This window comes from Lepidothrix coronata, unplaced genomic scaffold (genome assembly GCF_001604755.1).
Source record: "Lepidothrix coronata isolate B3197 unplaced genomic scaffold, Lepidothrix_coronata-1.0 Scaffold115, whole genome shotgun sequence".
In the NCBI taxonomy this organism is placed as follows: Eukaryota; Metazoa; Chordata; class Aves; order Passeriformes; family Pipridae; genus Lepidothrix; species Lepidothrix coronata.
The window spans coordinates 1,239,839-1,267,392 of record NW_016690295.1 but is presented as its reverse complement, the minus strand read 5'-3'; the positions used below and the strand labels follow the sequence as shown (position 1 = coordinate 1,267,392).

The 27,554-nt window shown below is 43.9% G+C and overlaps 1 protein-coding gene across 2 annotated transcripts in view; it reads right to left on the bottom strand.

The window, feature by feature from the left end:
* Window positions 1-27,554, bottom strand: part of LOC108502259 (protein-methionine sulfoxide oxidase MICAL2-like) — a 150,074-nt gene that overhangs the window by 32,552 nt on the left and 89,968 nt on the right. Inside the window, exons 23-29 of one of the 2 annotated variants that reach the window (XM_017825001.1) lie at window positions 24,238-24,336; window positions 23,734-23,814; window positions 22,150-22,336; window positions 21,056-21,144; window positions 20,633-20,732; window positions 17,673-17,730; window positions 16,121-16,344 (exon numbers count right to left, since the gene is read on the bottom strand). In XM_017825001.1, the coding sequence (XP_017680490.1) occupies window positions 17,690-17,730; window positions 20,633-20,732; window positions 21,056-21,144; window positions 22,150-22,336; window positions 23,734-23,814; window positions 24,238-24,336 (597 nt within the window). In that variant the 3' untranslated portion in view covers window positions 16,121-16,344; window positions 17,673-17,689. Of the gene's footprint in view, window positions 1-1,603; window positions 1,797-16,120; window positions 16,345-17,672; window positions 17,731-20,632; window positions 20,733-21,055; window positions 21,145-22,149; window positions 22,337-23,733; window positions 23,815-24,237; window positions 24,337-27,554 lie in introns of those variants that run through there. The other variant, XM_017825000.1, reaches the window with a different exon arrangement.

Here is a 27,554-nt window from a genome sequence, read left to right as displayed (position 1 = left end):
TTTCAAGCAGCGTCAAACATATATATATACACATATAAAAATCTAAATATATGAAGGCTTTGATAGCCGAGTCCCTGTGTGGATGGGGAGATACCACACTGAGATCAGGCAGAGTGCCATACCAAAGAAAAAGCCCTGCCATCAACATTGATTGATATCTTTCTGTTTTAAAGAGCAAAAGGTTTATTTTCCTTGGCCAGTAAGGAGGTAAATGCTCCAGCATGAAGCTTCTCCTCTGATCTCTGCTTGGTAGGTAGTTATTATTCACGGTACCTAAAGCCCTGAACTGCAAAGCTGTGTCACCGAGCTGGTCGTTTTCCCAGTCCCACTGAGTTCCCCGTGGACACAGCCCAGCAGTGCCATTTGTCACTTCCTATTTCTCTTGTCCCCCGTTTTTAGGCAGGGGCTGGTTTGCAGGAGCAGCACGAGGGGAAGGAGGAGCAGGAGCCTGACCTCGCAGCCCTGGCACTCGCCACGCTGGTGACAGATGCAGCGTCGCTCCTCATGCCATGTCCTGCTGGCAGAGAACCAGGGGCCTTGTCGTCCAGCCACGGGGGCTGCTGCAGGGAAAGGAGCTGATCCCTCAGATCAGAGGGATTAGCCGGCTCTCATCACTGCCCGGGCGCCACCACGAGCAGGAGGGTATTAGGGAGGAATACAAGCACATGCTCTGGAGGGGGGAAGCGGGGGGGACTGTCAAAGAGGTAGTAAACCCTTCCCTGTGTTCTCCATTTCCTCATGGGAGAGGAGCCCTTGATAGGTTCTCATCCTTCCCTGTAAGAGCACCCAGACCCATGTGTGGAGCACAAACCACTGCAGAGAACAGCAGAAAGTTGCATTTCTCAGAGCGTTGCTCTCCACAATCTACACAGCACCACAAACAGGTGTTTAAAGGATGTCAGGAATCTGAATGAGCTTCCCTACAGAGCAATAGTGTTTGCAACAGTTGGCTTCAGTTTTGCCTTCTTTTCTTTTTGTTTTTCCTTCCTCCCCCTTTATTTTTTTAGTTCTCAGTAAGGAAAGCTTCTTTACTCAGGAGATATTCATCTAATCTTTAGGCAGAATGAAATCCCACAGAATCCTGCCCAGAGAGCAAATATGTTCTGATGTGCATGCAGAAATTGCGCTTCCTCTGACAACTCCTCAAGGACCATCCAATTTCTTAGGGGTGGGCAGGCTCTCAAATGTCCCAGAAGAGGCCCAGGGTGTAGAGCTGCAGGATGGTGCCCAAGATGGGAGGTGGCTACGTCACAGGATGCACCTTTTGCCACAACACACCCACTGTCTTAATCCCTGTGTCCCAAAAAATGTCTGTTCCAAGAGCTGAACCCAGGCTGATCAGGGCAACGTTTTTCCCTCTGATTCAGGCCCCTGTGAGGGATGTGAATGTTTGAAGATTTCCTGCAAAGTGAGTCATGTGCCTGGGGGGATTTATGGCTGTGGTTAAGAACAATTGTTATTCTGAGCAGTTTGTCTTTTTCTTTTTTTCTTTCCCCCCACAGTTGTACACACACACAGTACTATGTTTTGTCATACTTTCCTTTACCAGTCCAGACAAAAATCAAACTGGGTTTTCTATAGGCTTACTCATATTTTAAAGTACCTGCTTGCATCACTGGTGACCATGACTCGGATGGCAAGAAAGTTATGTTCAGTCATCTCCTCCTCGGGGATGATCCTTATGGCAGAACACCTGGTGGAAGGGGGTGAGAACCAGCTCTCCGAGCCGCAGCACCCAGGGATGCTCTTCGCCTTCTTGGGGGAGGTGGGTTCATCAGCCAAGGGCAGGCAGCAGCCTGGAAAAGCACAAAGGTGATAGCAGAGTGTTAGGGGAGGAGGGAACCACAGGGGGACTTCACTCCTTCAATCGAGTAGTCCTTGGCCATCGCGGGTAGTTTCTAGTGGTGCCCTGTGCTGTCCCCAGAGGTGTGTGCATGGACAGGCATAGCAAAAACATCCCTTCAACCCAGTACAGCCCTGTCAGGTTTCCTCAGCTTGGATTCAGAGAGAAGGAAACTTCAGGGGCAGCCTCAGCTTGTGCAGCTACAGGTCCTTGTGCTTCTCAGTGGGATGGCCATCAGGCTGGGTGCCTGGTGGCAGCACTAAGACATGTGCCTGCCACACAAGTAGGGATTTATGGGCTCCTTTCTGGCCCCCTTTTTACCTGTGCTTGTGGCAGAAGGCAGGCAAACCAACCTTGGCAGGCTAAACCTTCAGCCTCCTACTACAAGTGTAGGTCAATTTAGGACAGTGGGAGTGAGCAAAATAAACAGACTCTCCAGGTTATTTTTGATTGTGTACAGCAAATACAGACACTGATTTGGGAAAAGCAGTAGCATCCCAGCAGTTAAACAGCACTACCCCTGAACTGTGCATTCAGGCAGGATGAATACAGAATAAAGTCAAGTTTCCCTTGCAATTCCCTGAGCAACCTCATCCATCCACAATCTCCTGCCCAAGTAAATACAAACATATCAGCTGCACAAGTTCCCCTGGGGCTCAGTGCAGAAGGAACAAATGACAAGCTCTGGGAGAGTGGTTCTGCTTTGTTCACCTCCCACGTGTGGTGCTTTCACCACATCTAATTCAACAGCGGTGCCTCTAATTTACACCTGTATAAGTGGAAAAACATCAGACCTCAGACATGGCTCATTTTCTTATCTATTAGAGCAAACTATCCAGTAAACATCAGTTAAACTCCTATTTAATTTGCTGCTCCTCCATTTGTTTCAGGAGTGCACCCACTCCATCCTTGCAAGGGTTTTTACCTTGAACACCAAGTGCTTGCAGGGGCTCAACATGGAAAAGAAACCCACTGGGAGCAAGAGCACTACAAGTGAATCCCAGACACATCTGGAGGACTATGTACACCACAGAGCCCGAGTGCTGGCCCATGGACCTTCTGGAGAAACAACTCCCTGCCTGCAGTCCCTGGGCTGTCACACACAGCTGTTCACCTGCAGCCAGAGACAGCAGCCACTGGGCACTGCTGCTATGCTATGCCTTTATTTTGTATGATTCAGGCTCGCTGCTTCTGCAGAGCAAGATGTGTCCGTATGAAAACACGTGCTCAGGGCTCTGCATCCAGCTCAATAGCAGCCATGTGTTCCTTGACTGCCGAGATTTCATTTCGTTTAGGAGATGGAAGAAATTCATACCTCTCTGATTTTCATGTCTGACTTCTACTTTGGCCCACCAAGGCCACCCACCCAAAGGTGATGTGGGCAGTGCACAGCAAGCCTGGCAGTGTTTGGGCAACTCAAGGAAGTCCACGAGGTGGCAGGGCATGGCTGCCCTTCCTCACAGGAACACATGAAACATGAGCTGGGCTGGACCATGATGTGCCATTTCTACTCTCCAGAAGCCAAGTAGAAACTGGTTTTGTGAGCCAATTTGTAAAACCCAAATCCTTCAACTTTCTCCTGAAAAGATAGTGCATTTTATACAACAATCAGAGCAAACAAAACCAAATAATAGTTTTCCAGCTCTGTCTATAAACTTTGTACCCATGCTGGCACTAAGCACTGCCTGAGGCCACTGCAAGCAGCTGTCAAAGAAAGTCAGTTTTGCCATTTGCTTGCATGCTCAGTATGTGTTCCCTTCCCACCCCATGCATTAATGCTCTCCCTTGCCACGCTAACAGGAAAGAGGAGAAAACATGTTTATGACTAACAGACACACAGCTGGAGACCATCAAAACCCACAGACAGACAGACTACCTACAATGATTCCCAGCGTGGTTCCCGAACATGAACAGATTTCCAGTCAACAAGTCCCTCTTCAATAGCTTATTACACATCCAGTTTTCAATCATCAGGGACCTGTAATAGAGCTGGTGAAGGACCTCAGGATGTCACCCAGGACACCAGAGGACAATGATGGATGTAACTCTCTGAAGAGTTACATTTCTGTGCTTTCTGTGCTTGCTTTTTTCCTGTTGATTTTCTTTTTTTTTTTCTTTTTCTTTCTTTTTGGCATCACCACCTCTCTTCTTGAATTCTGCACTCAGAAGTTGACCCTCTCAGGAATCTGTTAGACAGCAGAGTCCTTTCTGAGCAAGATAAGTTTACATTCACAGTGATACTAACCACATTTAAGATCCTGCATTAGCATCCCTGCCCACACCAGGGGGGTTGGAATAGTCCTCTATAGGTCACTTTCAACCCAAATCACTCTATGATTAGAAAGCAAAACCACTCCTTACTAGCATATTTTATCAATATTTGTACTGTGACACATAAATCTGAATAAGTTATGTTGCACTCAACTCCACAAAAGCAGAGATTAGATGATTTTGGTGCTTCAGTACATGGGATGTCCACATGTGCACTGACTCCAACACTGGGTCACACATTCTGCAGGACATTTGGAAAGTTTAAGTTAGTACTGCTCTCCCTCATCACAGGGCTGCACCTTGGGCGACAGGCACAAACAGGAGGCAAAGATGTCCCAGAGGCCCAAGGGTCAGGGTTTCTTTGTAGGCTCTGATGATATTAGATCTCTCCCAAAAAGCAGCCCCTTTTGCAGCACTGAACTGAACCCCAGCCCTGTAGGCAGGTGCTGGTGGTTACACCCAGCCTGGAGGAGAGTTTTCAATCCCCGAGGACAAAAGGGGTATGGACCGAGTACAGGCAGCAGGGACTTGCTGCTGCTGGACTCCTGTAAACACCACAAGAGAAGAGTGTGGCCAATTCAAACAAAAGCCTGGAGCTCTGCAGGCCTGGGTCCCACCTGGCAATCATTACCTGCCCCTCCACAGCAATGTAAACACGCCCAGTCGGCCACCACTGTGACTCCGCTGCAGGCCAGTGCTGCCACTAATGTTTAACGAGTATCAAAAAGGAGAAGTATGTCCTGATACAAACAAGGGGTTCAAAAAGAAAGCCGGGACTTCTTTAAAGCTCTCATTTTGCACAGCTAGATAAGAAAGGCTACCTGAACTAGCTTCTCCTGAATCAGCCCAAAGGCTGAGTATTTACACAAAAGTGAGGCGTACATTTATGCTCCTGAACAGAGGCTAGGCTAAATTAGAAGCAGCCTGTGTACCTCTCCATTCCAGCCTCACAGCTACCCCTGAATCCTGAACAGCCACCCATTCTTGCAGCACCAGCACGGTCCTCAGTGAGACATCAGCACAGCAAGGCTGAGCGGGAGGATGCTGATTTTCTGGAAATCTGACTCCAGGGCAGAAACCAGGCTTGAAACATCAGTGCCCTCATTCCTATCACACTGCAGGTGGAGAGTTAAGGACCTCAGACTACTAGTGTTTGAGTCCTTTCACAAGTCTGTGCCTGGCTGTACCTCCCACATCAACCCACTTCTTTACCAGAAGACACAAAATGGCATTACTGCTATTCCCAAAGGGCAAGGGGCATATGGGTGGACGAAGCCACTCATCTGAGATTATCCAGGCAACCCATGATGCTGCAGGCACCTCTATGGCAAGTCAGAGCTCTCATCATCATCAGGTTTCACAGAATCACAGAACGGGTAAGGTTGGCAAGGACCACAGGGGGTGCAGTGGTCTAACCTCCCAACTCAAACAGGTTCATCCCAGAGTATATGGCACAGGATTGAGCCCAGATGGTTTGTGAATACTTCCAGTGAGGGAGACTCCACAGCCTCTCTGGGTAACCTGTTCCTGTGAGCAGTCACCTACACAGGAAAAGAGTTCCTCCTCAGGTTCAGATGGAACTTCCTGTGCATCAGTTTCTTTCTGCCTGTTGCCTCTAGTCCTACTGCTTGGCACCACTGAGAGGAGCCTGGCTCCATCCTGTGACACCCTCCCTTCAGCTGCTGACAGACATTGATGAGTTCCCCTCTCAGTTGTCTCTTCTCAAGGCTGAACAGGCCCAACTCTCTCAGCCTGTCCTTGTCAGAGAGATGCTCCAATGCCTTACTCACTTCCTACCCAGGACAGGAGATTTTCTATTAGAAGCTAAGAGACTGAGTCAGAGGAACTGGACTTTATAAATTTAAAAGCTAAAAAGGCATCCCATCTGCAGGACGGAAAAGGGTACAGCCCCATTTCCTGCCTATGCAAACTGGTGCTGTGCCACTGACCTCTGCGTGCAGCACCAGACCTTATCAGAGGAAACCCCAGTCCTCAGGAAACAGTCACTCAAAATAGCATTTGTGTAAGATCTTCCTTCATTTCCACCTTGCCCACTTCAGATTTCCTATTCTCTATACCTCAGCATGCTAAAGACCTCCATCAGGAAATTGCCTGCTCAGTTTGGACTGGAGTCCCCTACTAATTCTTTACCAAAACATTCAAATAATTTACCCTGGGAAGGGGGGGTGGGGAGAGAGCATGGACAAGTTGTGCATGGGAAGGTGTTAACCTTGTGTCACAGTCAGACCAGGTCTGTCACACTGCTGTTCAGCTGCAGGAAGGCAGCACACACCACCAGCCAGTTAAAGTGGAAGTGTCCTGACAACAACTGACTCACGTTTTCTAGGTGCTGAAGTTTCCTAAGGCAGTCAGTGTGAACAAGCCAAAGAGCTAACGTGCTCATTTCCAAATCCTCTGTGTCCTTTGGCATTGACCTGTGCAGGGGTGAGGGAAGGGAGCGGGCAGGGCAACCCTCCGGCACTGCCTGGCCAGGAGCTGCAGGGGCTTCTGCAGCTGGTGCAACCCAGGGTGTTTGTGCTGTTTTATGGTCTACACTACTGCAACTTGCTATCTGAAGGGCTGGTGGGATTAAGGGAATTTAAGTTTTCCATTCCTTAAGCTGCTGTTAACTTCTTCCTTACTCTGCTGTCATCCACATATGATGATCCTTCTGACCCATAACGCTGCCCCAGTGCCTTGTTTTGGCCACACTATTGCCTGTTTCATTAATTTCAAAGTTCTCCTCTCTAATGCCAAGCACATTGCACCTTGTTGGACTGATCCCCCACCTCCTGGTTGCCCTTTCCCCAGCAGCCCACCTCAGGGTGATGTCCCTACTACCACCTGCCAGCCAGAAGACTCCTGGGTGCTCCCTTCCCTCTTCTTCCAGCTCCAAACTTCAACAGTCCTCACCCAGCTACAGCCTGGCTCTGGTACAGAGCTGGGCGGTTTTTAGGGCTGGGGATACCTTGCTTCAGGTGGACCTGGCCCAAGACAAGGTGTTGGAGGGGCTCTGCTTTCCAAAGCAACGAGAACAGCTCTGTGGTACCACAAAACCAGCCTCAAGCTTCCTCTTTCTAACACACACGACAAAACTGCAGGTCCCAAAGTGAGAGCAGAACCAGGCTGGGTGGAAGCACACTGGCCAGGGACTGCCCTTCACTGGGGGCACAGTGTGGGCAGGAGGAGGGGGGGGCTGCTCTCACCCTCACTAGCCCAAGGGCACTGCCAAAGGGCACACTGGGCCCTGGTGTAGTGTGGGTGACCAGCCTTCAGAGAACATGCTGCCCACCCAGCCAAAGCCTGCAGTGAGCTGATTTACTTCAGTACCAGACCTGCAGCAGCACTTCCACACACAGGCCCTACGACCCATCTCCTCCCTGCAAGTGTCTCTCCTCAGTCAGAGCTCTCCTGATTAGAGTCCTTGACTGACTTGCATTGAGAGCACATAACGTGGCTTTAGTTTGTTTTGTTTTGGTTGTTTTACTTGTAATGCAAGTGGCAGAGCTTAGCTGCCTTCATCTACTTAAACAGCAGCAATACAGCCAGTGATTTCAACTGAACAATCATGTATTCATCTGGCCCTCCCACTCAAACGCTATGAAAAATGTGGATAAAAACAATTTCTCCTTTGTCTGCATTTCAAAACTCACCTCATCCTCCTCACATGAGCAGAGGAACAACTGTTTTTCTTACAGGGCAAGGATTTAGCTAGACCCTTTGGTAACTGAGAAGTATTCCTAAAGCTTCAGCTGCAGGGCTTGTACGCAGGTCGGCTCTCACCCAGAGGTCAGGGCTGTTCAAAACTCACTCCAGTCTATGGGCTTGGCCTAACAGCCTCTGTAGACCCCAATGACAGATACAAAACCCCTTCCAGTAACACAGTTTTTCTCTCCATTAAGTGTCATACAAAGTGTTCTCAATTCAATATTGTGCCAGCTCACCCTTGCGTTTGAGACAGTAATGTCTGCACCAAGCCTCAAATGAGTCAGAGAAGCAGCCTGTGAGGGACAGAGGTTATGAGATCTCTGTAACTCTAGGGAGATTTACAAAAGTTGGAGCTAGGCCTTACTGCAGCTGCACAGACGTGGTCAAGGAACACTAATCCTCAGTTTTCCCCCACAGAACCAATAATCCAAACACCACGTTAATTTCCTCACTAAATTAGTGAGGACACTTGGACAGCAAGACCATCTTCAGCCACGTTGTGGCTTTTGGGTGGACTTCCAGGAACTCACAATCAGATCCAGCTGCATCTGCAGCCGAGTGGACTAGATTACTCAGGGAAGTTTGTACAAAGGAGCAGAGAAGGCAACAAAGCAACCCAAGCCTTTAGGATGACACAGCAAGGCTGTACGCTGCACTGCCAGCCTGCACACAGAGCCCCCCCTCCTTCAAAATCTTTCACCCCCTTTAGGGAAGGACAGGCTGCAGGAAGATGCTCCCATAGCACAGCTGCAGAGCAGGAGTCAGGTAGCACTGGTACCTTGGCAGGGGCCTGTTTCAAGCTGATTATCAAATTTGAGAAACAAAGAGTAGCTTGTTTACGGCTTGGCAAAGCAGCAGCTTCTAATTGGGAATATAGTGGTGGTATTTGGAGGTCCCCAACAGCACCCCTCCTGCAGGAGATTTTAAAAGACCTTTCCCTTCATCTCTCTGGAGATGCTCTCCCTGGCTGAGCCCTTCAGGAAGCTCACAGCTTCAAGGCAGCATCATACTAACTAAAATTCAGTACGGCTCTTCCGCTCACAGAAAGATCATTGCAACCCTGATTCTCTCAATGACAAGCTTGTAAAATTCACATGCTTACACTGGAGCACCCAGTGATGATCCACCTTAACCTAAAAAGCATTTTTGCCTTTTTAATCTTTTTTTAAATAACTTTTCATATACCAGCAATCCTCAGTGGTCTGGATGCATTTCAGCATCTAACAGGGCCTTCATGCAGCACCACTCTTCTGCAAAGGCTCTGTACCAAGGAATATGGCAGTGAGACCTTGTGTCCCCACAGTGGGGAGAGCCAAAGTCATCCCAAAGCCCAGAAACAAGAATGAAGAAGTCTCTGGGCATGTGGGATCAGGGACTTGGGGATCTCAAGATGTTTTGCTAATACCTTGGTTCACCTTCCTCGTGTAGAGGGGCAAAGCTGACAGTGCAGCACAGCAGGGGAGTGGTCTTTCCTGTCTGTAATGTGCTGCATATTAAAGACATGAGCTATGTGAATATTCTTACAGCCCTGAAAGCTTGCAATTACTTTTGCAAGCAATTACTCACTCCTGGAGTGAGCTTAAGACAGTTTATATCCATGGAATATGGGGCTGTTTTGGCTCAAGCCAAGCAGGACCAGCACAGCTGGAGAAACCCCTTGCTGTGTCATGAACCCTTCATACATCGCAGGGTGTCACTGCCAGTCTTTGTCTTGAGTGAGGGAAGGTTTTTCAGGGGGCATTGAGCTGCAAAGACCCAAATCCAGGACTGATGTCTCATGGTATTGGCACCACCGTGCACTGCCCAGCATGGCTGGGCCATGCCAGCTCTGCTAGACTGCTCTGCCAAATATCTCCAGCACAGGTTTTTGAAAGCTCAAACCTCAGAGCTGTTTACTGCCCCTCCACGACTAACAAACTGCTAAATGCCATCTACCAGCAGGCAAGCTCCCTCTGCTAATGCAAAACAGACAAATGCATCATTGCATCCCTCCTCCTGGTCCCAGAGACTGCCAACACACCAGACCAATTTAATGAGGGAAAGGTGCCGAGTTACACGCTGGTGTCTCACACACACCATGCTAATTCAGCGTGGCAGAGAGAAGCACTGACACCTATCTCTACATTATGCCATGCTTGCAGGTGCAATAACAATGGGTTTTGCTTAGCTGGTGAAAACACCATGGTCCCACGAGAGTCCCTGGCACGGGCCCCTTTCCCTGCCCAGAGCAGCGTGCCACTGCACACGTGGCAAAGGAGAGGCCCTTTCCAAAGGGGCTTAGTGTCCACCCACCTGGGGCTTCGCAGACAGCTCTCAACACCTTCTATGATTACCATTTGTAAGGCATTGATTGTTCCAGCATCTGAGAGCCCCCACCAGGGCCAACGCAGAGACATGAGCAGGAGATGTTATTCATCCTGGCGAGTCCTGCTTGTCAAGGCAGCCTGACTCTCTGTATGGGCTGCTGCTGCTCCTGAGTCATCTGCCAAACCAGCATCAGGCAAATCACACTACTGTGACCTGGCAAGGAGATGACAAGGGCTTGGGAACCAGCCAAATTTGGGCAGAGCCAAGCACCCACTGAGGTAGCTGGACCGGGTCAGCCATTTCCCCCCCACCTCAGGCAAAGCACGTGCTGCCCACAATGGCACAAAGCCTGAACTCTGCCAAAAAACATCCTCCTCCCCACGGGGAGCGCCGGGCCAAGCAGCTCGGACACCAGCTGACTCAGGGCAGCTGTGTTTGATCAGCTTTGCTCAGAGGTGGTTGCTCCCCACGTGCCTCTGGCTTGCATGGACAAAAATGGTCAAAGATACTTCACTGCAAAATCTCCAACCGAACTTGCTGCAGCCACTTCCCCATCAAATCAATGCTGCGGGGCCATGAGCAGCCAGAAGCATCCGTGTTTCTCCCCCTCCTCCCCTTTAGCTGGTTTTAAGTCATTTTTAAGTTATTTAAGTCATTTTTAAGCAAGGTACAGTGAGAGCTCCTGTGGGATTTCTTGGCTAAAGTGAGTCAGACCAAATGGGAGCACCACACAAGGAGAAAGGGGGACTGAACTACACTGAGTTAACCAGAGTTTAAAAACTAATACAAACCCAGAGAACATCCCTGAAGGCAGATGAAAACCAGAAACAGCCAGGAAACAACAAATTTTAAAATTGTATCAACCTTTCTGCTTTGGGCCACAACACACTGGGGGTACTGGTGGTCAGGAACAAAGTATTTGCGGAGAGGCTGGTCCAGAAAACACCTCCAAGAGCATCCTGATCTGCCCACACCATACACAAGGTCAGGTGGCTGACCAGGTGGAGACCCTCCCAGCTGGGTCCTCAGAGGAGATAAGAAACTATTCATACTTGCTTCTGGCAGTGACAGGGGACCCTGCCACAACTGCCCTGCCCCAAGCCCCACACCCGCTCTGCAACTATGAAAAGGCAGAGAAGAAATGATGGGATGTGAGCCTTGTTTGGGGAGTGGGCAGGAAGAACAAAACCTACTAGAATTAGGTCAGGATATGATATTTTGGCACCTCGGGCACACCTCCATTCTTGTGACTCCCTGACAGCTGTGAAAGCAGGAACAGTACTTACCTGAAACTGCCCCAACCATTCCGGACTGGCAAAGGGCTTTTTGGTCCTTAGGTGAAAAGCACCACCAAAATCCAGAGTGCTGCTCTGGTTAGCGGGAGGTGGGTGCCAGGCTGGCACGGGGTTCACTTTCCCCACTGTGCAGCTGGTCCAACACAACAGTGCCCCCTGTAAAGACTCCAGCCTAACTCGCATCCTGCTTTCCCGGCTGGCAATCCAAAGGCTCTTGGCCTGCCATTAAACTCTGTCACCTCATAACTCATTCACAGGATAAGTGGACTCTGCCTGGCCTTGTATGGAGCTGCTGACTAAGACAACAGGAGTGAGCAGTCCTAAAGTGGAATTACTCACAAACGTGGGCAGCTCTGATGGTGAAAGCAAACACCAGTTGGCATCAAAAACTGACATTAAGAAATTCAGTCAGCACACCACAAATTGATTTGTAGCACACCCAGCACGCTTCACTGCCTGACTTCTTACTGTGCCATAAACCAAAAAAATAATCTGAGTCTAGCTGACAATACAGTAGTGCTTTAAGAAAGCTGTGGGGACAGAAGGAAGGTGTCTTAACACCACTGCTGTGCAAGCACAGCTGAAACAAACCCAGTGAGCTCAGGGGTGAGATCCAGGGCAGAAAGGACTCACCAGGGAAGCACAGCCCACATGGGACTGGGACAGGGAATGGGGAAACACCCCCAGCTTGGTTAGACCTCGGTGTTGCTGCAATACAGTGATCACCAGCCCACACTGAAGTGAAACCCAAGCTCAAACCTGTTGGAGCTTCAGCTGTGTCCTGTAACCTGAGCTCAAAAAAGGCAGCATTGGAGCACTGCCTGTGTCAGAGTTTGAAACTGAAGCCATCCCATTGAGGTATTTCACAGATCTGCCTTAGGAAGCTATAAAGCTGCCAGCAGCATTCCCAAACTGATGACCTGTCCAAACTTGGACTTTTCATCACACCTGAGATACCACCAGGCAGGCTTTTGAAAAAAGTCCTTAAAAAAGGATTCCTGTAAAAGGTACGATGGCTGACATTTCACAGGTTTCAGTTCTTGCCACATTTCTCCTGCTTTTTCCTCATGCTTGTTTCATATTTGTAACAGAAGTAGTTTTCACTTTATCGTGGCTGACAAGTGGCAAAGAATAAAGGTGCCTGACACTCCCATTATCCATGGGGTGCCGTGCAGCTCCCCATGGCAGCAGGACCACACCACCTGCCTGGTTTCCAACTCCAGTGCCTACAAATGCATTGCTGCTGCCCCTTCTCCATTCATGGCCCTGTTATGGGCTCCTCCGCTGACCATTCCTCCTATCCCCGTGACAAACAGACATTTCTGAATTCAGGCATGAAAAATAACCAGGGAATTTGAAGCTGTCAAAGCAAGACCGAGTCCCCCCCGACTTCTGAATGCATCCATGGGGACGGTGCACATTAACATGCTAATACAAACTAAGCAAAAATTAATAGAGAGATAGGGAAAAAGGCAACTCAGTGGAATCCTACTAGATATACTTGAATATATATCTCCAGGAAAAATTGATTCTCAAATAAAACCTGCTATGACAACACACTATAAAGAGTAAACACGCATTTTATCAGAGCAATCTGTGTTAGTCTGGTATATTAAGGCACGTATTAATTGTGAATTTGGAATGCAGCAACAACAGTTTCAGTTTCCAGAGTGATCAGTGTCTGTCAAAATAGTATTTTTGGACACAAACTCAAAGGACCAAAAATGTTAAAACAAAAATGTGAATAAATGAATAAATGCTTAAAGAGCAAATTCAATACTATAGCAACATGCAAACTTCTTCATAATTTCACTTTTCAAAAAAACATTTCAGAAATTCCATCCATTTCAAACAAGTTTGGAGCCCACCACCTGATGAGACGAGGTCAAAGCCTTCCTTCTTTTTAGGTGAACACAGTTCATGGAGAAAAGGAAAGAGACTTGGGGAAATATTTACATGATTAATATGTATACTTGGATCAAGCACTAATACATAATGTGTTCTGAGCTCCAGTGACATGATCTTTCATGCAAAAACAAATCAAGTCATCTGCAAACATGTCATGTCTTCAAAAACATAAGTATTAATGCAGAATTCAGTGCATTTCAAAACTCCTTGTTTTGATTGGAACGAGAGGAATGAGTGAGCCAGAAGTGAATTAAAGCTCATTATAGTAACTAATTGCCATAATGTTGTGGAAAAATGCAGACCATAGTCCTTGCTTGAGGTTGGAAGACAAACAGAAGCAACTTTCACTGGCATTTTACAGCTGTAGTAATTTAGAAGAAACTAAGAGGAACAGAACTCTTCTTGGTAGAGTTAATGAAAGGCTGGTGTTTGAATTTGAGCAATTTTAAGAAGTTGTGTCTGTACTCTTCTTTTCAAATCAAGCACATTTAAAACCTACAAGATCTTTTTCATTACAAAGCATTAGCATAATTATAGTAAAGGCAGGTTACCTTTACTGAATCCTGACATGTTTGATTTTCATTAACAGGCATCTAGGCAGCTGATGCTGCCTGGCTTTGAGAATGAAAGGTTAGGCTAGCTTTTCAAAAAAAGAAATATAATAAAGAAAATACGCACATCTCTGTACATATTTTCAATCCAAATGGCCCTTGTGCCAACAGACCAGTTTGAACCAGTATAAAGAGGAGGAAAGACAGAGCAGCTCTTGAGCCTGCCTGACACAGCAAATGCCACCTTTATCCTTCTCATGCTACAATGGCATCTATAACATCAGGTCTTAGAAAGCATTAACTATGTAAAAAGGCATTAGTATCATCTGCTCTAAAATCAGAGGTTTTGGAAGACACCCAATTCTAGGGCAGCTCAAGACTGGAGTAGCAGCTTGTCTGCCTTTCAAATAATTCCAGCTATGCCAAGGGACAAAGCATTATGACTTTGGGTTGCACTTCTAACAGTACATGCTTGCTGGACACTGAGAGAGCACCCCAGCTTTTGGAGAGAGCTCCAGAGAAAAGTAGCAGGAGGATTCAAGTCTCCTGCTCACAGGGAGCTCTGCTCACACAGCCAAATGAGGACAGGAGTCCCAAACCACACTTGTTAAATTCCCACAGAACTTAACCCGCTAGTCTCTCCTTTCAGAACCATTGCTGGTATTAAAACAGGGGATATTTTTTTGTGTGTGTGTAATAATTTTGACTGAGAGTAAGGGAACTAACACAAATTTGCTTCCCTCATGTTGCTCATTTTGTTTGTTTTCTTTCTTTTCCATACACTGTGTCTTGTTTTGTCCATGAGTGTTCCAGGGCATGGACTGTTTACTGCAAGGTATATGCCTCTACCAGTAGGATTTTATCCAGTGATTTGAATTTTTTGGCCTTCTGCATCACCATAAGAAACAAATCTGGACTCTACCATTACCCAATTCCAAGCCATTGTACTGATATTTTAGCAGGAATAAGTGAAACTTTATGAGAACAGCACGAACATCTGAAGCCTCTCAAAGCTTCAGTGCCAAACAAATCATCACCTTCTGCAGACAAAAACCTCTTCTGATGTTCCTCTGCCACTGCCTCTGAGCCTGCTCTGAAACTGTCAATTTTGCAAAGAGCAAAACTGAGTTTCACCCGAATTGCTTTGCCCATTGCAATTAAGGAAGTGCCAAGTATTGTCTTCAATGGTATTTGTTGCCCTATGTTTTCATTATGCAAACTTTCTACTGTGCATGGTGGCTTTTCCTTTGGCAGGGAAGATGGAATAGCTAATTGAGAATAACATTTGTTGTTCTTTGGCAATGTTGTCTTTAGCAACAATTTAAAAAAATTCATTTTTGTCATTCAAACAACCCCCATGAGGCTCAGTTTGAACGCATTAAAAAAAAAATTAAAAAAATCACACAATTCTTCCATTAAATTACTGGGACTATTCTCTCTGGGATTTGTTTTTTTCCTTGAAATACAAAGGAAGAGATGATAGCTTAAGAATTGCAGAGTAAGCAACAGAAAGAAAACCAAGGGGAGGAAGACTTAGGAAAGCTATTTGGAGAACCCACTGTTTAAAAACAATCACATCACCAGTGTTAAATACAAAAATTAAAATAGAGAAAATCCATGGCAGAGTAAAGGAAGGATAAATAAATAAATAAATAAATAAAACAAGGTCACTGTGAACAGGTAATAGGTCACCAGGTGCTGCAGCTTCCAGGAGTCCAGGAGGTATCAGGAACTTGCAAATAGCACTCCAGAGTGAGCAGCAAAGATAAAGCTTTATCCAGAGTTATTACCTGCTTTTCCTGAACACAATATGAAATCCCAAACACATTAACTTACTGCCTTTATGCCATATGTTAACATGTAACATAATAACATGAGGAAAGGTAACAGAAGTCAAAGAGAAGAGGACACAAGTGCCATTTGTGTATGCAACACAAGCAACCCCCATGCTCACCAACACCAGCTTATCATTGCCAGGAAGGATAAATCCCAACACCAGGCACCTTGGATCTGCAGGGATGGGATAACTTGTCAAGGACCTTGAGGTATATCCCTTTCAAAAGGGACACAAACGCAATTACACCACCACAGTGAAACTCTCTGGCCTGTGGCTCAGGCCACAAGAAGGGTAACACCACAGCATCCACCAGAAGAGGAGTTTGCAAAACCAGCATGAAGTCACTATTAAGTCTGTACCCAAGAAATTTTTATATAAGGAAGAGATGAAACAAGGAGACTTATAAAGAACTACATTTATTTTTTGTTTACAGCAGATATCATAAATAAAGCTAAAACAATTTTCACCGTGTGCAAAATACAGAGTTTCCATGTGAAAATTTAAATACAGAATTAAAAACTATTTAATAAAAATATTCAGTTAAGATTATAAAGTAAAATAAAGACAGAAGGTTTAGGAGGAGAAGGACAGAATCCTCACTGGGCAGGAAAAGCGAGGAAGACTCTGCAACAGAGAGTAAAAAACACAGCAATAGGAAGTGGTTTGAAATGGCAGACCATTATGTCACAACCTTCATATTAAAGCATGCTGAGCTTTGTAACAACACACTGTAGCCCTGAAATACATAGGAAGTCACATCCCAGCCACCTGTGCAGGAAGTGACCCTTAAAATACAGAGAGGTTTCTGCGTGGGCACAGCATGGGGACTGTCAGAGCCATCAAGTCATTTTAGGATACCCACACAAATAAATACCATCAGGTGAGTCACACAAACATACAGGTCAGTAGGATAAGGAGCACAGGGCTCTGACCCTGTGGCCCTTCCACATTCCTGGCTAAAGCGTGTGAAATGGGGAGAATGGCAGAGGATGTTCAGCCCCTCCTGAAAATTACTCCTAAGATCAGTTCTTGAAGGTCCTTCCCTTTGAAAGGGATCCTCAGCAGAAACAGCTGAGTTACGACCACATCAGCCAGACCCTGTGCACTTGCTGGTCAGACTGAGCCCTTGGTCCTTGCTTGGATTCATTTCCCCTTCAAGATTGTCAACTTGTGATTACACAAACTGAAACGTAAGTATTTCATTACATAAAAATAATCATGTAAGTCTGTCATGGGGAGTAGTGCAGCAAGACAAATCCATCCATCAGAGTGCCAAAACAGGGCCCAGTTAATCAGTTAATAAAACAACTCAAACCAAAACACTTTGGTTATATAAACTTGGCATGGTGATATTTCAGCCTGAGAACTGCATGCACACTTACTGCTATTACGCCTGTCTACAATGTCACTTGGGGTGGAAGACTGGAATTTGCATTGCTTTGGCTCCTTTTTCTTACAGAATCTTTTTATACCATACTTTTCCAGTATGAAAGCAGACAAGTGCTCAGACAGCACCACAGTGCTCAGATGCTGCTTGCTCATTCCACGTCTGAGCTCATGCCAGCCAGGAGAATCAGCTGGGTAATCCCATCCTGACCTTATTTTAAATCTTTCCTTCAATTCTTTGAAAAAAAAAAAAATAAGGCTTTAACTAGTTCTTTCAAGAAGCTATTTACTTGCCTAACTTACCTTAAAGGCATAGGGAAGCATACATGCACAGACAGAGAGAAAAACATTCCCTACAAAGAGTGCAGACACTGCCTTTTCTAGAACCACGAATTCAGCAACAGGTTAAATGATCATGCCAAAGCTCCATTAATATACCAGACACACACAGTTTGCTCCAAAAGTTTTTTAAAAAAAAAAAAACCAAACACAAAATGCTGTCAAATGACAGTGTTAGTCACACAGTTTTGGAACTGGCAAGCAGGAAAAAAAAAAAAAAAAATCACCTGGGAGCAGAAAGGCTTCAGCCAGTGAGCGGGTGCAGCACCGGAATGTTGAATCGGACTAAAAGCAATGAGGGACATTGACAGAGAAGAGAGCAGGGAAGAAAACACAGAACTTAACTTGGTTATAGAGGAAAGCATCAGGAAGATTACATAGGTACAAAGAAGAATTGGCCACAATGAAACTGCCCTTTTTTCATTGAATTATGAATGAGGACAAATAGGTATGAATATTACTAGCAGAATATTAAGATGAAGAAGTGAAAAAAAAATCTACCAATTAGACTGATAACAATAAAATAACCCTTCCAATAGAATCACCTGCAAAATCCCAGTGGAATATGCAGTGTAATTAAGATTCCTCAGGAAAACATTTGCATTATGCAAGTTCCTGAATTCTACTGTGGAAATGTAGGGATTTTATTTCCCATTATATAAATCTATACAAAACCAACAGAATATTTTAATTTTTTTTTTTTTTAAATCTGATTTTTAAACTGTCTGCTAGTAAGATTCATTTGCTTTAAGTTTATTGGCCAGAGATTTCCAAGTTTCTTAGTACATCACCATTTTCTGTAAGTTTACCATTATCCTCACTCTGCTAAAAAAGCAGAAAACTTCCTGTGGTAAACAGCAGGAGAAAACTTCAGGAAAAAGTGTTCCTGCTGTTGACAAACTGAAATTAAAATTGATGGCAACCCAAATTTTCAAACTTTACCACTTAGCAGTTTGCTGTGTCGCAGGAGTAATGTGACAAATCGCACTGCAGATTTTCTCCTTTTTAGGGTGAAACAATTACTACCATTAGCAAACAATTAAAAATAATACAGTGTTTCAAAGCAGGGGTTTTTAAAATGCAATTAAAAAAGGTACAGATAGATTTCTTTACATATATACAGATGCCCACCATGTTGCTATAATTATTGCTGTGTCCAGTCAATGTTCTAGCAAAGTTTGGCTGAATACATGTTTGAGCATTCATGGCAATTTATTTCAAAGGAATGCTACCATATATATAACGATTTTCTTCAAGCACTTTGCCAAGTTCTCTGCATATACTTAATTTTTTTCCAATAATACACAACCACTCTAAAATGTGAAAGTGTTTATCCTCATAGTTTAAAGGAAGTCAAACTATCTAGAAGAAAAATCCAGTTTGTAACTTATTTTAAACAAAAGACACATTTCCTTTTAATACCTAAGAGGCAAAACAATTCAAATCATCTTTGCCCACTCATTATATTAAAAAAAAAAAATAAATCAAAACTGCCAGCCCATGAGAAGCACAGTCATTTGAGACCATTGGAAGGGTCATCCTCAACTTCAGTACTAACTGAATGTGACAGTATTTCCTACTGTTTATGCCACATTCTTTTGGCTACAAATAAATACTACAGATGATTTTAATTTTAGGCTACACATATTGCCACGTTTACGTATTTACCTATTTCTTGGTCAACTCCTAAATTTAAACATGTAAGTATTTGAGAGGCAGGGAATATGCTTACCTCACTGGCTAACTAGGTTGAAAATAATCAGAATTGGTATGCCAGTGTGTCCTTGCTGTTAAATGGATTATTTAACCTGTCCACACACCTTCTGTCTAAGGTAGACCTCATTCAGAGACATCTGAAAGAAATTTACTTAGTGGCTGCCATTGGTTGTACACATTGAAATGAATTAAACACCCAGCTAAGATGTAACCTTAGAATACATTTATAGGCTTTTGTTGTTTGTTCTAAACTTGTGTTTTTAAGAAATTCCAACAGACACTGGGAGCAGTGCCTACCCAGAGGCACAACAGTAGATATTTCAGTTACAGATGAGGGCTCCATAAATTCATATTCCTCATATCGGCCACCTAACGAGGAAGCCTCGGTCTGAGGAATAAGTCAGGTCTAATTACACTACCAGTTCCTTCAACTTCGAAATTTCAATCAAGCCTTCACTCACCCAACATTTGCTCTTCAAATTTATTTAAAAACTTTAAATAAATTAGTAGAACAGATAATACCCACTATCAACAAAGGGTATCTATCACATGTAAGCAACGTAAAAGGCATGACTAGGAGCAATGTGAATTATGTACATGGTTTTTTTCAAAACATATTCATGCAAGTTATAAACCTCATAACCCAGAGCAAAGGTGAAAGCAAGAAAAAAAAAAGCTACGCGCCATATTCAGGTTTCAAAACCCAGTCACTTGTTAGAAATATTCCCCAAACATCTGAAAGAACACATGTTCTTTCTTGGTCTAACTAAAAAAAAAAAAAAAAAAAGAAAAAAGGAAGCAGGGGGGTTGGTAGGCAGGGAGAAAAATGGTTTCAAAATGTACCATCTTCCCCAATGGTCTGATCACAGAATAAAACAGGGGGAAAAAAATAATCTACAAAATATCCTTCATCTGTCTCCATTTTCTGGAAATGTGTCTGGACACTGTCCTTCATGCTCTAACATACAGTACATTTTACATTGAAAATTTTGATTGTGTACCTCGTTTATATCAGAAGGAATCCACCGTTCACTGAAGTCATGCGTTAAATTGCATGAAAAGTAAAAAAAAAGAAAACCAAAACCAAACAAAACTCCAATACCAAACCCCACCCCCCTCAAGAAAACAGTCAGGCTGTTAATTTTGAAAATCTGAAAGGCACAACTGAGCAAGACACGAAGAATTCAAACCCTACAGAATCTTTTCACCCATTCAAGCACGTTTTCAAGTGATAGCTCTGCTTCCCGGTACATGTGAGTAAGTACCTCTAGAAGAGCACAGAGGAGTGGCACACCAAGGCTCAAGAGTTCGTACAAGTAGGTATAGTTATATGCATTGTCCCTGAAATGAAGATTGGTAGCGTGCAGAAAACCATGCATCCAGTTAGACAGGCGTCTGGGAATGTCAAGCAGATCCCTTGTCACCCGCAGGGGCCAGCTTAGCGCGCCCCTAAAGAAGGAAGTCAGGATACCTGGGGACCTGTCCTCTGGACTGCTAGCAGCAGACAAAGTGCTTTCTGTGGTGGTCTCTGGGGGTTTAGGTTCCATTTTCTTCCATGCTTCTGCTGCCTCCTTACATAAAGTATTAAAAAAAAAAAAGTTAAATACACTTCTAAAGTAAGTAGAGATTCTGCTAATGCCTTCAAGTCTTTATGTATATTTCCACGTCCAATTGATCTTAACTTTGCCTTGCATAGGAAAAGTTAAATTCCATTAAGAAGCAGATTATAAATATGCCAAACTCACAGAACCAGGAGGTTTATATTTTAGTACCGATTTTACTACTTTTTCCATTAGGTAGAAAACATCCCCCCCACACACACACACAGGTATTGAACTCTGCTCCAGAACTCTGCCTCAACACTTCCTGCGTGACCAATAGAATCAATACCCACCTTTCCTGGGATTGGCAATGTTGCTCTTCTCTTTCTGTGTTTTGTACTGATTTTGCAGTGTGTAAAATGAGGTTTACAGTAAAATTTACCTATAAGAGGGAAAAATAAATTTTATGACATTACCTATATGTATATAGACTGAAAACTCACTGTTGCATGTATAAAAAAAATAATGAATGGTTGGGCAGCAAAAGGAATGGGAAACTTGAACAGAGATTTGCACATTAGTTCAATAATACAAGGTCATTTATCTACCACTCAGGCATAAGATTAATAAATCACAAAAAAACCAAGATTCCATAAATACAAAGTCACAAACCAACACGAGCTATCAAGCAAACCCAGAAATCAAATAATCAGCTAAAAAAACTCTTTGCAGATACTCTGGATAGAAAAAGAACCACCTTTGACCTTGAGTCTTTAACCCTTTTGCAGAAGGAGATCAGGTTAATACTGAGATCTACTGAGATCTACTCAAATCATTTTGAAGTGCCAAGTTTGATAATTCCTCTCTAAACTGAAAAACAAAATAAAAACTCCTTATCTCTGAACCCCAGGCTCTAGGTGGGACTGAGTGCCCAAGAACTGAACCTTCTGTTCTATAGCAGCCTGGAATAAATTACATTGTGCTTGGCCAGTCCTACTGCTTTCAACTTCTGAGCCATAACATCTTAAAAGAAATAACCTATAGTCCCTCCATCCATGTAAATCTGCCACTATTATGGCTTATCCTTATAGATCACATTATTTAATGGCCAATTATAAATGAGATATAAGAATAACTGTATCGTTGGAGAAAAATCACCCTTTCCTCCCCTCACCCTGACCTGTTATCGGACAAAGTGCATTTTGGTCATTCAACTCATTTTCCACTGAGGATTTCTTCATTTAAAGCTCAGATCCATCATAACTCAATTTTTTTGAAAGACTAGGACTGTAAATACAAGGACTTAAAGATCAGTATGGACACAAACTGAACATACTTGGCAGACCTCCTCCTGACTGACTTACTGGGCCAGATCTTTTTCCCGAGGTCCCCTAAAAGCATCAATACTCGGACATTTCAAAATATTCTTAAATAGCTCCTATATTACCTTCTTCAACATCAAAGGCATAAATTCCTAACCGGAGTGTTGTAGAACATATTTCACACTTGAAGCACTCCCTGTGGAAGAAGTGGCCTTCTGCACTCAGCCGCTCCATCACATAGACCCGTTTTTTGCAGAAATAACAGATGTCACTCCCCCCAATAGACTGAGGAAATTCTTTTCGCAGAGAACCCTGTCAAAAGATAAAAACAGAAAAGCACATAAAGCCGTGGCACTACACCCAGATATAAATTCTTATTAAGGGGGCAGCTGAGTTCGCTGCTTGAAGTGTTACACAGCGCCCTCCACACACAATTACAACAGGCGTTGGTCAGCTTTTTCTACTACTCGTTTGCTGCAATTCTGTAGGTTTATGCAGTAACTAATAAATCAGGCATCACAAGGACTTTAAGGGGTGACTTCTGTGCTGGACTTGCATCCAGTTTCCCTCTGGGACTTCACCAACATTTTGTGATTACTCAGGTACAAGAGCAGCATCATCCCCCAGATGCTCACTTGTCACCCTGCACCACCCTGGCTCAGTTGGGGTTTCTCAGAAGAAGGGGAAGGCAGACCTGGCCATCCTGAAACAACTGACACACAGGTGGAGTCAAGAAAACAGATGTCCTGAAGACTAGTTCACACACACTCTAGAGGAGAACGTAATCTTGTTCTTTAAGGTCCAGGGAGAAAAGCTGACAGTTTTCGGCCCTGGTGTCCAAACTACCACTCACATCTCTGCAGACATCTCCTCTCAGCCATGTTCCTCCTGAGACTACAGCCCAAGCTGGGGCTTAGTTTTAAAAAACTGATTTGTTTCCTACCACAAACCATTTTTTAAACACATTGGACTTTAGAACATGATCCATATTAACAGCTTGAAACTATTTTGAAAGTTTTTGTTGAAATTAGGTTGGTAATGAATGTTCTCTAACTGCCACAAATCTCATCCTCTGTTGGATATACACACAAAAGGTACAGAAAAATAAATTATAAACGGATTAGATGCTACCAAGGGCTTCCCTTTACTTAATAGAGGCAGGTATGAGGATGTTACTTTGCATTATTGTATTATGGTTGGTTACAGGTCGGTACAGATGAGCATGCTGCATCTACCACATTCCATCATCATCTCCCTCCCCTTCCACCATCCCTGCTGCCACAGGAGAGATACCACATGTGGGATGGATGGAGGAGGCACAGGCTTGGCACAGTCCAGGCACATTCAGACAGCAGCACACAGTCCACACAACTCGTCTTTAATTTACCAGCAAAAAGCGGTCCTGGAACAACCTTTTAATGCGAAATGCAAGTCACAATTGTCATTGTCACACTGTCTTGTGTTTAAAAGTTGAGGATCCTACTCCAAAATCTGCCATTAGCAATCCATTTTGCTGTGATGGATCATTTCAGAGAACGGCACTTTCCAAACAAGCAACCATGCAAAGGGAAAAAATACATTCTTAAATGTGTTTTTAAAAATACGGTGTTAATAGATAGTCACAATGAAGCAGAAGTAATTGAGTTTAGTGCTGACTGGTAAGTAAGTGTCATCACCACAACACAACACGTCACTTTGCTTCCCAATACCTTACAGCTCTGAGCAGTGGAGGCAGCAGATGGAGAGTGAGGAGTGGGGCAAGAACCTGTAGCTCTGTCCAGAGATCGCTTCTGAATTCAACACAGAACAGTGTCAGCATTGAAAAACAGCCCTCTTCAAAATGAGGCATGGTGATTCAGCATTTGTGTGTTAAAAATAACTGCATAAACATGTACTGCACAAAACTTTCTTTAGAAGCCACCCTGATTAGTAATTGTCTTCTGTTACTAATTCTACAGTAATTACACTTAATAAAAGCCTCCTGAAGTTTTAATTCATACAGTCAAGTGCTAAAAATATAAATAGAAGACACGGTGAGCAACATTTCCAGCACATTCCCACATCAGCATATTTTGCCAATATGCACTTGATTCCTTAGTAGGTGTTAGACTAAGACCTTTTATAACACTTAAGGTGCTTCAGAGCCTATGGATGACATTCTGGAAACACTCCTCTTCAGTCAAGTTATTGATTCTTTGTGGGTTTAGTCTTACCAGTTCAAGCTGTGGCTTGGGTCTGTGATCATTCACATACAGATTTACAAGAACTTCAGCCACAGCTCCAATTGCACGTGAGACCTTTCCTACAGTCGTCTAACCAGAAAAGGGGAGAAGATGAAGAATAGAAGGAAGAGCTTTAGTTATCTTTGAAAAAGAACTTAAAGAAAAAAAGGACAAGAATGATTTGAAAACATGCAAACATCAATAAAGGGAGGCAGGAGAAAGAGCGGAGGGAAAGTCTAGCAGAGCACAAGCACGTTCATGCGTGACCAATGTGGTCCAGCTGGTGCCACAGAAGGGCCTCTGTGCAGCCCATGGACTTCTCCCAGTCTCCAGGTGATGGAGAAATAGCTGATGGGAGCAAATGCTGCTCCTGCAGCACAAGGCCTCCTGCTGTGTCCACGGAAGGCTGAGCTGGGAGCTACTGCCTGGATATCTGGGCTGGACATTCTGACAGATTAAAAAAAAAAACAAAAAAACAACCCTATCGTTCACTTCAGCTTCTTGGGACATTGTTGTTATATTTCAGAATAGGGGTGGAATTAAACTTCACAGTAACAGTACACAAACCATGGCATTTTAGGGAACATTCTATGAGAACATATGTGCCAATTTCCCACACAGAAATGTTTTGTTGATGCCCACAGAGCAACCATTCACCCTCTCCCCAGTGACTCAATGCCAGGGAAAACTGGAGAAGCTATGCTCATGGAAGGAAGACATCTCCTTTAATCTGCTTCATCACACTATTACATGAATGTTAGGCTGTTTAACCAAATTTATCAATTAGGCCTGCAAGGAGATTGCACTTCCGTAGGTTGGGGCTCCAAACACATTGTAGACAGAGAACTGACTGCATGGTCCAGGCTGCCCCGCCAAAACACGTGCCCAGGGACTGGAAAAGAAGAAAGATGTGCGTGCAATGAGTGGCAGCAGGTAGGCAGGTACTCTAGTCCTCTGCTTCTGGAAAACAAGACTGTGAAGACTTCACAGATTTACAGAAATATTTTCTACCCTAAACTGAATTTTCTGTAGTGATTCGGATTTTAGCTTTATAGCCCATGTAAGATGCCACAGTCTCTCTGGTACCAAATGCAGCAAGGGCCATCCTGGTAGGGCCAGGGATTTAGTGCTCTGCTTCTGAAGTCAGGCCATTGTTCCTCCCTTGAGAATCCATGATCTCATCTCTTATGCTCCATTTGTCTCCCACAGAGCCCAAATTTTAAGTAAGTTCCACTCTTCTCAGTGAAATGATTTGTCTACTGCCACCACCCCAAGTCCTACTAATGGGAAGGTTTTAAAATACCAGAAAGTTACCGTGAACAAAGGAGAAAAATATAAATGCAATGGTATTTGCAATACTTTAAAACAATTTTAAAGTATTTTCTATCAAGTTTAAAAATGTATTGTGGGTGTATTTTCTGAAAGTAAGATGGATAAAAATATTCTTGCTAAAAAAATGTTTTAGGGAACATTTCCAACCCCTTACAGCTCCCCTTATCTTTTGAGAGGGCTCTTATAATTAACTTCATATCCAGGCAGATAAAAAAATATGTATGTTAAGATGACAAGGGCCACTTAAGGGACAAAATTCTGTACTGTTTGGTTTTGTATAACATAAAAAGACTTTCAAATGTTATTCAGTATCTGCACAACTTGTGGGTAACAACTGCAAAGTAAACTGCTAATTACATACCATAATGCTGTCCTAAGTGGTACATCAAATTATAAACCAATACAGGAAATGCTACCTGCTACTACAAGAAAACTATGTTCATTTGTATTGTTTAAGATCATGGAAGAAAAAAATTTTCCTCCCCAAATTCTGCACCTTTGAATATGCTGAGCAACTTCCAAGCCATGTACAACTTCTCACCTACATGGTCAAATGTAAAAGAAAGTGTTCAAAGATCAGTTAAATAACAAGGTTGTGCTTAAAGTGCAAGTAGTTGAATTTTAAGAAAGGTATCCTTGAGCTTGAACTACACCTTAAAATTCATCAGGTTGGCTGATTTCTGTTCTCCACCCATGTCAACATTAAAGTAGTCAAAACAAGAAAATTGCACATTTATACACACTTTAAAAATGTTATTAGAAGGAAATGTCCTTGTAACTAATGTGAATTCACATTCCAAGTAAAAACAAATGGGATTTCAATTTAATTTCGTGACAATGCCCTTAAAACCATGCTTTGACTTTTGGTCAGCCCTGAATTGGTCAGGCAAGAGATGTTTGTTGTATGTCCCTTCCAACTGAACTATTCTGTTCCATTCAAATGCCACTCAGTCACAAAATAGACATATCAGGGCAGAATGAGAATCCACCAGGGCAGCCCCACGAGCATCTGCCACCATCAGAAACATGAGAATGGGAGGGACAGGACGTGCAAGAGCAGTGCTGCCCTGCAAGGCTCATGTTTCCTGCCCTTGTACAGCAACAGCACAACCACCAAGCAATCCCTTCTGTGTATCCTCTGAACCTCACTCTGCTTATGGACAAGGACTTCAATAATATCCTCATCCTGTCTAGTTGTGTGTGTGTAATAAACCCCAGCTGCAGGAGAGGCTCTGACCCCAAATCTACACACATTCCTTTAGAGAACCTGTCAGCTCTCACATGGCTTCGCTTTGGTCAACAGCACACAGATCTCTGCCTGCCTGATGCTGCTCAGGTACCCTAGAAACAGGATTCACATAATGGAGTTTGTGTTTTGCTCATGCCCTTACTGCCCCTGAGGCTACTGGTGTACGTGAAGTCACACACACAATTTTGTAATGCTGGGGCCCACTATCTGCATGTAACAGGCTACTGCTCACAGTCCAGGCAGCTTTATACCAGCAGCTTTAAATCCTTTGCTGAAAAGTAATCTTAAAGAGTGAATTCACTCTTAAATTCACAGTGAATTTCAGTCCACAATCAGAGAACACTCAAAAATCCCAAGTGTTTATGATTTACTAAAACTTTTGACCTGTCACTGACACGTTGCCAAAGCTTTTCAGCAGGTTGATCAGGGTGGTTATTAACACGGAAAGAGAAAGCTGCCTTCTGTACTTCTCTGTGCTATTATTTAGAATGCCACAGCCAACCGAGGAGTAAGCCTCTGCAGTATTTTCATAAAACAAAGGAAATATGCTCTCTGCCTCCAAAAGAATGCAATGCTTTCCCTTTGTTCTTTCATATCCTTAATGATTTTCCGGGTCTTATTTTGCTTTGAGGGTGATTTATTTATTTTTTTGTATAACCTGCTACATACATTTTCCTTCTGAGATAAACAACATTTGAGTAATAAGTTACTGTGTGTAGGAAACACC